The sequence below is a fragment of the Sceloporus undulatus genome, chromosome 3, assembly GCF_019175285.1.
Source record: "Sceloporus undulatus isolate JIND9_A2432 ecotype Alabama chromosome 3, SceUnd_v1.1, whole genome shotgun sequence".
In the NCBI taxonomy this organism is placed as follows: domain Eukaryota; kingdom Metazoa; phylum Chordata; class Lepidosauria; order Squamata; family Phrynosomatidae; genus Sceloporus; species Sceloporus undulatus.
Window position 1 is genome coordinate 266,075,194 of NC_056524.1, and position 10,807 is coordinate 266,086,000.

The window sequence follows — 10,807 nt, forward strand, 5'->3', positions numbered from 1 at the left end:
CGGTGGCTGTCACCTGGAAAACCAACGGCAGCCAATCAGAGCGCGCCTCCTCACAGAGCCCCACCAATCAGCGGCAGCTGCATCCTCCTCCTGGTCCTCCCCCTGGGAAGCATCTTCTTCTTCTTAGAGGCAGGCAGGGGCACCTGGAGGACATCCATCCCAACCCAGCTCTGCCCCAAGCATCTCCCCCAAAGTATTTCATTGTTCTCTCTTTGTTTTAAATTGTAATTCTATAATGATTATACCTGAGTTGCTACTTTAGCATCAAATGTTTATGTTTTAACTTACAATGTCGGTTAAGAGGAAGACCAGAGTAAACTTAAAGAGTCATTTGAACAAAGGTATTATAGTTAAGAGAGTCTGGGAGTCTTTTGGGTTAGAAAGTAAATACTAGATGTTTATCATTTTAACCTGTTTTGTTACAGCTTTTTTTTTAGCGGTCGGGTGTCCCTTTTTTAATGGTTTTATCCAAATAAAATATTTATATATTTTTCTCCATACCTTTATTTCAGCCAAAATGCCATTAGACAACAGAATAAATATAAAACATGTTAAAATAACACTATAAAACAAACATTCATAACCTACTGTATATGTGTTATATACACACGACAGAAGAGAAAGTTGGAAGTGGTTTTTGTATTTTGTTTTTTGAAGACGTCTGTTTTGTTTTTCCCTCCTTTCTTCCATTTCTTCCTTGTGTTTTGTTTTCATTTTCAGCAGAAAACCTTAATAAAAACATTATTTGAAAAGGAAAGAACTCATGCTATAATAAACGTAGCTCCATGGCTTCTTTTATTGATTTGACATTAAAAAACCCATAAAAACATATGTAAAAAAAACCAAACAAACAATCCATTTAAAATTACATTGCTATCTAAACAGATTTCCTTCTATGTCTATTGTCCACATTTTCTTACATACACCTGTCATTGATAAACTTATCTTCTATAATGTTTAGCATCTTTTAATAAAGAATATTCTTTTTCCATCTATCACCATAAGCCTAATTTCCTGATAAAAAGTGGATATATGGGATTAATGATTAGAATTGATATGTTTATATATATATATATATATATATATGGAGAATATAGGGATATCCTTACTTTTAGTAGAATTAGACTGTTTCTTTTTAAACCAAACTGTTCTTCTCTTACTACATATATAAAAAAGAAACAATCTAATTCGACTAAAATTAAGGATATCCCTATATTATCCTCATATATATATATATACATATTATCCTCATATGTGTATGTATGTGTGTGTGTATATATATATATATATAGACATATCCATTCCAATCAGTAAAATTATATATCCACTTTTATCAATATATTGATCTCATTGCTTCTGAGCCAAGACATGAATAAGACTCTTCTTCAATTTCTTTTCCGTTGGAGCAAAAACATCACTGGTTCGCCTCAGAGCTGAAGAAGCCTTCTTCTGCGCATGCGCAAAAAACCTCCACTCCAGCGCCGCCCGCCGCCTCCATTTTCTCGCTGCCTTTTCAGTTCCGCTTCCCTCCCTCTGCCCGCTACCAAGATGGCTGCCCGAGCTTCCGCCCGCCATGCTCCCCTCCCACTTTCTCACCACCTTCCGTTCAACGTCGCTTTGCCCGCTTCCAAGATGGCTGCCTGAGCTTCAGTCCTCTGACGTCACCTGCGAGCGCCCGCACGGAAAGCGACGGAAGTGTGTCTCTGAGAGAGTGTTTCGAATCCATCCACGCGGGTCCAGTTCCAATCCTGGCTCCAAGGAGAGCGGAAGGGATTTGGGGCTTCTGGGGCTCCTTCTTGGCTTGGCGCTGGGTTTCCGGCCTCATCCCCTCCCTTCCCTGATAGACCAGCGTCTACCTTGTAAGTCCCAAGCCTTCCCTTCCTCCGCCTGGCCATGGCAGGCATCCTCTTCGAGGATATCTTCGACGTGAAAGACATCGACCCCGAGGGCAAGAAGTTCGACCGAGGTACGAAGAAGGAGGCAGCCCCACGCTTTGGCCTTTGGGCCCCTGGGATTTGTAGGATATATCGCCTTCTTGCGGCTTCGTCCTTTGGAGTCATGTGATTAAATAATAGTAATAATAATAATATTTATTTATACTCCGCTTCTCCAATGAGATCGAGGCGGCTTACAACAATATTAAAAAACACATTAAAATACCATAAAATATAAGAAGGTTGGGAATGTAGGACATGCCTTGGAAAAGGAGGACCTGAGGAGGCTCCCTTTCTCTGACTAGTCTGGGGTCAGAGTAGTAAGTGGTTTAGCAATTAAATGCTGTGCTTTGACAGGAGGATAGTGTGCGTTGTTTTATCAAGGTGAACCTCTAGACTAAAGTTATGCATGGAGATGGCAATAGCAGCATAGAGACCCCAAGGGCCACCCAGCCCAGCCCCCTTCTGCCATGCAGGAAGTCTCAGTCAAAGCACCCCTGACTGATGGCCATCCAGCCTTTGCTTACAGACCTCCAAGGAAGGAGACTCCACCATCCTCCATTGAGGGAATGTCTTCCACTGTCAAACAGCCCTTTCTGTCAGGAAGGTCCTCCGAATGTTGAGCTGGAATCCCTTTTCCTGGAGCTTGCATCCATTGCTCCATTGGGTCCTAGTCTCTGGAGCAGCAGAAAACAAGTCAGCTCCCTCCTCAATATGACATCCCTTCAAATATTTAAGCAGGGCTGTCATACCGCCTCTTAACCTTCTCTTCTCCAGGGTAAACATCCCCAGCTCCCTGAGTCTCTCCTCATGAGGCATAGCTTCCAGGCCCTTCATCATTTTGGTCACCCTCCTTTACACACCCTCCATCTTGTCCACATCCTTGTTGAATTGTGCTACTCAAAACTGGACATAGTGTTTTATTTGAGGTCTGAAAAAGCAGAATAGAACAATACAGCAGTGGGACCATGTTATCCGCTGGGGTTTGGTTCCAGGATCCCCCGTGGATAACAGAATCCGTGGATGCTCAAGTCCCATTAAATATAATGGCAGAGCAAAATGGTGTCCCTTATATGAAATGAAAAATCGGTGTTTGCTTTTTGGAATGTATACGTTTTTTGGATGGCCATCGGGGTGCTTTGATTATGTGTTCCTGTATGGCAGGAGGTTGGACTGGATGGCCCTTGCGGTCTCTTCCAACTCTAGGATTCTATGAATATTTTCAAGCCATGGATGCTTGAATCTGTGGATAAAAAATCCATAGATAAGAAGGGCTTACTGTATTACTTCCCTCCATCTAGGTACTGCACTCCTATCGATGCAGCCATATCCCTTCTTCTTTCCCATCCCATTTTGCTGCTCTTGAACACACAGTTTTGTGCATGCTGGCTGGGGATTCTGGGAGTTGTCGTCCCAAAAAGTATCTTTCCCAAGTTCTATTTCTTCTCTCAGTCTCTCTTTTTTCCCCTCAACCCTCGCTTTCATTTGTTGTCCTTATGCCCAATGTTGCCCCACATACCTGAGATGCTACATATAGTCCCCCTCCCCACTTACAGACCACAACTTTGTGAGGTAGGCCAAACGTTAGTACATAGTAAAAAGTCATCCCCTGAATTTAATAGTGAAATCTAAATAAGGGACCCTCTGCTTCCACCCACCCATGTCTGTCGCTGTGACTCCTAGAAAAAGTTCCCACTTCCATCCTAATGACAATACACACCCAATGTTGTACCCTCCAATAACTGACACCCAGATTTGTTTCACCAGTTTCCCGACTGCATTGTGAGAGTGAGTCCTTCAAGATGGATTTAATCTTGGATGTCAATGTACAGATCTACCCTGTTGATCTTGGTAAGTGAGGTTTCAGTAACTGGTCTGACAATGCTGGTTAATGACTAAGCTTTTGTTGGTGGAATGTCTATGTCTTTATTCTTAAGCCCTTTCTCCCTGCAAATTCAAGCTTCTTGACTTGCAGAATTTGAAGTCTTTGAAATAAAGACAGCAATATGTATGATCATTTTAGCCACTGTGTCACCTGCAAAAATAGTCCCAGACCATTTGAAGTTGCCCATCCTTGTTTTGGGTGGAAAGCATCATCTTTTCCTTCTCAACTGTTGTTGGCTATGTGCCTAATGTCAACTGTTGCTTGATGCCATGTTTTGGTTTTCTTGGCAAGATTTCTTCAGAGGAGATTTGCCATTGTCTTCATCTAAGGCTGAGAGCAAGGACGTAGCTGGAGGGGGAGTTTGGGGGGTCTGGTTCCCCCCCCCTTCAGGCCTGGGGGCATTCAAGCTCCTTCCTCCCCCCCCCTCCTCCTCTCCATTAAAACCACGGAGCTCGGAGAGGGAAAGGGGGAAAGATAAAGCAAGCTCTTTCCCTTTCGTTTCCATAGGAGTCTGGCTTCCACTCCAACTCTGCAACTTGAGTACTTTATCATACTAGGCTGTTGTAGAGTGATTGCCATGGCAACGTGCTGTGGGATTATGGGTGTTGTAGTTCAGTGACCTCCCCCATCTCTCTATCTCTGGCTGAGCTTTCCAAATGCCCCACACCAAACTGCAAAGCCCACAATTCTATAGCATGGGGGAATCTACACTGTTGATATAATACCCTTTGACACCACTTTAAGTGTTGTTGCTCAATTCTGTGGAATCCTGGGATTTGTATTTTTACAAGCATTTTTTTCCTTTCTAAAAGAGTACTGGTGCCTCACAAAACTACAAATCCCAGGGGTTTGGGGTTGTTTTTTTTTTAGTAGCCCTGGAAGTTAAAAGTGGTGTCAAACTGCATTATTTCTACAATGTAGTAGCTCACAGTGTTGCCACTGCTAAAGTTAAAACAGAATATAGTTCCATTACAGTGCATTGTGATCTGGGTGGTTGTTGTTGTTGTGTGCCTTCAAGCCCTTTCCAACTTATGGCAACCCTAAAATGAACCTATCCTGGGGTTTTCTTGGCAAGATTTGTTCAGAAGAGCTGTGCCATTGCCTTCCTCTGAAGTTGAGAGAGTGTGACTTACTCCCCAAGGTCACACACTGGGTTTCATGGCTGAGGTGGAAATCAAACCCTGGTCTCCAGACTTCAGAGTCATAGTCCAACACTCAAACCACTACAACAGATTTTACCTTGTGGGTCTTACATGACAAATACCAAAACCCATACATTTGCAGTAACTTTATTAAGCCAACCTGCAGCAATAATCTACTTTGAGACTGCTTTGAGACTGCCCTGGCTGGCTCAGTGCTAGGGAATTCTGGGAACTGTATGGTACAAACACACACTGCAGCCAGGAATTCCACTTGTGGACATACATCTTTCCCCTCTTCATCCCTTGGCCTGTTGGCCTGTTGGCCTGTCTTGTTTATGTTTTAATGATATCCAGTGCATTATTGCTGACCTGCCATGTTTGTTGCATAACCACATCGTATGTTTTTCTGAGCGATGTGATATTAAAATAGTTTAACAGTTTTTATATTGAGTGTTCAAGATGGATGTGTTTGTGATCAGAAAGAAAATAAGTTCTGACAGCAAACTAAAAGAGGTAAGCACATTAAATGTATCACAACTTCATTATAGGAAAAGAAGTGAAAGTTGTCAAATTGGCATATAGAAATAAAATTATTTGTAGTGGAAGAATTATATTTTAATCTTTTGAAGTCTTTTATTACTGTACTCACAATTACAATAAAAGTGTAAATCTATAGTGTAATAAAATATACTGGTTTGTCAACTGGTCAATGAGAGGCTAAGTTAGTTTTACGTTTTAATATTCAGTCCGTCCTTGCCTTACGTGGGGGATCCATTCCGGATCCCGCCGCGTAAGGCGAATTCCGCCTATGCTCGAGCCCCATTGGAAACAATGGGGCTCATGCGCGGCGGCACGGGAGCGCGCGGGGCGCAACAGGCGTGCACGCCCATTCAATTGAATGGGACGCGCCGCCCCTTCCGCCCCGTGCATGCCCTGTGGCTTGAGCGCATATACTCAAGGCTGCGTATGGCACGCCCACGTATGCGAGGGCTCGCTGTATAATAATAACTCTGACATAAGCATTACATTGTTCAGGGACATAGCTGGACCCCCCTTCCATTAGAAAAATGAATGATGTGTGCTGCTGCCCTGCCACACCCAAGCCCCATTATAATGGTGGCACTTAGTCTGGACCCCCCCCTTCCTAAAATCCTGGCTACGTCCCTGCTGAGAGAGTCTGACTTGCCCAAAGACACCCAACCAGTTTCCATGGCCAAGTTGGTAGTCAAGCTCTGGTCTCCTGGAGTTGCAGTCCAACTACACTATGCTAGCTCTTATGTCTTATGTATTCTTTCACGTCAGGTGACAAATTCCGCCTAGTGATTGCCAGCACCTTGTACGAAGATGGAACCTTGGATGATGGAGAATATAACCCTACAGATGATAGACCATCCAGGTAATGGGGAGCTAGTTCTGCAAAATGGATGGGTGCTGGGTGAGTGATGGGAGAGAAATGTGCCTCGTTCATATTCTCATGCAGACTTATACAATTTACACTTCTCATGCCTATCAACAGATGGAGATATGGCTATACTGTGACAGTTGCACTTCCCTGAATTTTGCAACATAGTTTGCACACTTTGAGGAAAAAATATGACGGGGGGAGTACACACAGGCATACATAGGTTAGGGGAAAGTGCACATAAAACCTCATTATAACACTAGATTAATCCCTCACCAGAAATGCATATATTAGGAAAAGTGCATACAAAGAGACATATATTGAAATAAATGCATGTGAAAGTATGGAAGAATTTTCTGTGGGAGGAACATCACAAACTCATGCAGAAACTGATTGGAATAAACTTAATGTGGCAAGTCAAAAATGGAGAGATAGATCTGTGTATTGCTAGAAATTTCCATTCTTTGGGGAGTATATACAGCCACAGTTCTATCATGAATCTAATGTTCTGTTTCCACCTCATCCAGACTAGGCTTAATTCTCAAAGCTAGAAGAGATTGTTATTCATTAGTGGCATATATAACCTGCCTTTCCACCAGGGAGCTCAAGATCTGTGTGGTTTTCCTCTTCCTTACAATCATCCTCAGAACAGTTCTATAAACTTGGCCAGGATGAGAAAGAGTGAATAATCCAAGGTCACCAATGAGATTAGAGATTAAAGAGGAACTGGGACCTGAATCTCCCATGTCCCAACATAACATTTTGGACTACCGTACAGCACTGAGTAACATAAAGGGAATTAACCAATAGAAGGTGTGCAAGTCAGTGCTTTGCTTGAGTTCTCTCTCAGGCCTCAGTAAAAAGAGTGCAAACATAACTGTTTCAGTGTATATAATGCTACATTCTATGCAATTTTCTCCTTCTATATGCAGCAGCTATTTGTAGAATTCTCCAGGTTATTCAGTTCATGAGAGTCCTCTGGGGTCTCCCTGCTTTTCATCCTGGATTAGAAAGTAGGAGCTAGCAGTGCAGCTGTTGTTTATATTGCAATGGGTTTGCAGCATCATATTTTGTTTTACTAAGGCCTCATTCTTACTATGAAAAAAATGAATTGGCAAGCAAATTATATGACCCTCGTCTCCATTTGGAAACGGTTCTGATCCCGGTGCTATCGATAGCAGTTGTCACGATGTGAGGCAAATGAAAAAAGCCCGCATTGTTCAAAGAGCAGTTCCCTGGCAGTCTTTTTTTAAAATAACGATTCTGCAGCGGGTTCAACAAGTGGGAACAACGGATCAGAATTGTATCATTTGGAGTGGGAGGGACGAATGGCAGAGGGGCAGGAGATGTCGCACACCCCCAGTGCTGCCTTTTTGCTTTAAAAAAAAAGAAAGAAAATTTGATTGACATAGTAATAGAGTGATGTCACAACTGCTAAATTGTGAAATCGCTCTATTGATTTCACAAACAAAAACCCAAAGGTTTGCCTTGCCTTCCTCTCCTCACTCTCGACAGTCCCCATGTAGAACGCAGCCCCGGCACCTCCATGGAGCTGCCCAGTAGCAGCCCAGACCCAAGGAGCTCCACCCATTCTCCGAGGCTCGCTGTGCTTCGGCTGGGGGCCTTGGGGACCGCCAGGGGCCAGAGCCAGCCACCGCTGCCATTATGTGAGGGGAGAAAAGTGTGTGTGTGTGTGTGTAAGAGAGAGAGAGATGTGAAGGAGGAAGGTGTGTGTGAGTGTGTGATGTCCCCCGCATGGGGGACATGTATTTCGTATTTGATTGACGTGTATTTCAAAGAGGGGCGCCAAGTGGGAACAACAAGCCTTCCACAAAATGAACGGATTCCATTGGGGTACGAAAAAAATCTCTTGGATAGTAGGAACAAGGGACCTTTTTGGATTCGACTAAAGTGCAGCGAGGAATTGATTTAGTGCGATTTAAACAGCAAGTGGGAGTGGCCCCAAAGTATCCCAGCTCCTAAAGGAAACAGCATACATGGTTCTCACCACCTTTGTCCTCACAGTATCCCTGTAAGGTTTATGTGACTAGGCCAAAGTGAGCCTCATGGTTGAATAAGGATTTGAATCTGGGCCTCCTCTATCCTAGTGCATCACTCTAGCCATCACATCAGACTGGGCTGCATAAGAAAAAGGGAAGCAAGCAAAGTTTACAGTTCCACAAGATGAGGGGTTCTTGAAAATCTGTAGGTCATGATATGTATTTCTTGTCCTGGCCTTAAACTGTGCAGGAGAAATGAATCTGCATGCCTTAATTAGCTGCCCTTCCCATTGTATTTCCAATTTTTATGTATGATTGTGAAAGTTGATAGGAATCAGCTCATTTGAAATGTGGTGCTGGATACCATGGAATGGGTTGTAGAGCAAATCAAGCCTGAATTCTCCCTAGAAGCCAAGATAACAAAACTGTCATACTTTGCACACATCATGAGATGACTCACTTGAGAAGACAATGATGCTTGGTAAGGTAGAAGGCAGAGGGAAAAGAGGAAAACCACATTATAGATGAATTGATTCAATAAAGAAAAACATAGCCCTGAATTTGCAAGATATGAACAGGGCTGTTAACAGCAGGGTGACTTGGAGGCCTCTCATAAATCATCATAAATTGAAGTCAACTTTATGACTATTGACAACAACAACAAAGCCATACATGATTCAGATCCAGGCTGTCTAAAGGATGGTATTCTCCAAGATGAGCCCATAGAGGCTTTGAGATATGAGAGCCTTCTTGTTGGCTGCCCCTTGGCCTCTTCCTCAAGAAGTTAAAATGGCCCCTTTCTTGTTATCCTTCCAGTGGTAGGAAAATACTTAATTTTGGCAGGTTTTTGGAACTGTTAGTTCTATCTGTACATCTTGGATTTTTAGTGCATACATTTTAAAAATGCATACATATAAAATAAATTTATTATGTAAGCCACTTTGGATCCCATGTCAGGAGAATAGAAAAGTAAAATTTAAGTAAAAATAAATAAATTCTTATCAATTCTATTGTTAGTTTTTAATTATACTGTAACAATAACTTTTGTTATGTTTCTAGCCATATGTGTTCTTATGTCCTTCAATTTTTGTAAGCTGGTTCGCATCCCAGTTCTGATCTTTTAACCATAATTTGTGTGTCTCTGAACTTAAACAATATATGTGATTGTAAAAAAAAGAACATTCCTTTCATTTGTGCTGTTCTTCTCCACAGGGCTGATCAATTTGAGTATGTGATGTATGGGAAAGTCTACAGAATTGAGGGGGATGAAACATCCACAGAAGCCGCCACGCGCCTGTAAGTGTCTCACAATTGTAAGAATTTCTTGCTTGAGAAAATCAGTATAGTTCTGAGAGGGCTGGTCAAATGGATATAGCCCAATGCATGCTTTGCAAACATGAAGCTCGCCAAGTGTTTTGGACTTCAGTTCCCAGAAGCTCCACCAAGTAACCAATGGTAAGGGTTTATAGGAGTTGATTCCTGGACAACAAAAGGTTCTTCATGCAACCTAAAGGCTTTGTTTCTGTCCCCTTTTAGCTCTGCCTACGTGTCCTATGGGGGTCTGCTCATGAGGCTCCAGGGAGATGCTAACAACCTGCATGGTTTTGAAGTTGATTCCAGAGTTTATCTCCTGATGAAGAAACTGGCCTTCTAATCACCTTGGGGTGCTGCATGGTTGGAGATTAGAGAAGCAGCTTGGACTCTTGGGGACACCGTGGAAATGTTGCCCCTCAAGTATAGAAAGAGAGGGCTAGAAAGACTATTGGCCTACCAGCATTTCTTGTGTTTTCCACCACCAACAATTCCTGCCCTCCCAATTGGCATCTTCAGAGGAAACTATTTTTTCTTCAGATTGCATAAAGACTTTGCTGCTAAAATTGGTCCGAGATGCCCCAGATGATGAGCAAGTCAAGCGCCAGGCTGAAGAAGAAAAACCCCTGCTAATATTGGAGAGATTCCATTTCATTCTCCAAATGTCTACACAGCTGTGGTTAACAGACTCTTTTTTTAATTATTATTACACAGGGACCTCTGTTCCCTGAGAGTCACTATTGACATTTCAGGTAGACTGTGGACACAATCTCTTTGCTGTTTAGCAAATGTAGGGGGCAGCTCTGTTTGACTTTAGTTTGTTGCCTTAATTAAAAACGTAGAGGTTTTTTTTTGTACTTGCTGCACTTCTGTCTGGTGCAGTCCACTTATACTAGAAAAGCTAGAGACCTGCAAGAGGCATCCACATTCTGCAGACTGAGATTAGTTACTCCTTCTTTTTTTTAAGTAAAACAAATTGATTGGGCCTCCATATTCTGAACCAGGAGTGCATTTTCTTCAGGGTTTAGATCAGAGTCTCATCAACACTGGACACCCCTGCCCCACAAAAGATTCCAGGAGACTTAGGGCTGAAGCAGATGGCTCGGAAGGAGTGAACTCTGGGATCATGGGGA

The 10,807-nt window shown here is 42.8% G+C and overlaps 1 protein-coding gene across 1 annotated transcript; it reads left to right on the forward strand.

The window, feature by feature from the left end:
• The first annotated feature begins 1,676 nt into the window (after positions 1-1,676).
• POLR2H (RNA polymerase II, I and III subunit H) lies at positions 1,677-10,531 on the forward strand. Its single transcript, XM_042459529.1, has 5 exons — positions 1,677-1,966; positions 3,702-3,785; positions 6,264-6,357; positions 9,576-9,659; positions 9,900-10,531. The coding sequence occupies exons 1-5, from the start codon at positions 1,894-1,896 to the stop codon at positions 10,015-10,017; spliced, it is 453 nt and encodes a 150-aa protein (XP_042315463.1). The 5' UTR covers positions 1,677-1,893; the 3' UTR covers positions 10,018-10,531.
• The last annotated feature ends 276 nt before the right edge of the window (positions 10,532-10,807 follow it).

Coding starts and splice junctions, on each gene's coding strand:
- POLR2H (XM_042459529.1), top strand. CDS start 1,894: ATGGCAGGCATCCTCTTCGAGGATATCTTCGACGTGAAAGACATCGAC. Junction 1,967..3,701: donor GGGCAAGAAGTTCGACCGAG/GTACGAAGAAGG, acceptor TTGTTTCACCAG/TTTCCCGACTGCATTGTGAG. Junction 9,660..9,899: donor ACAGAAGCCGCCACGCGCCT/GTAAGTGTCTCA, acceptor GTCCCCTTTTAG/CTCTGCCTACGTGTCCTATG.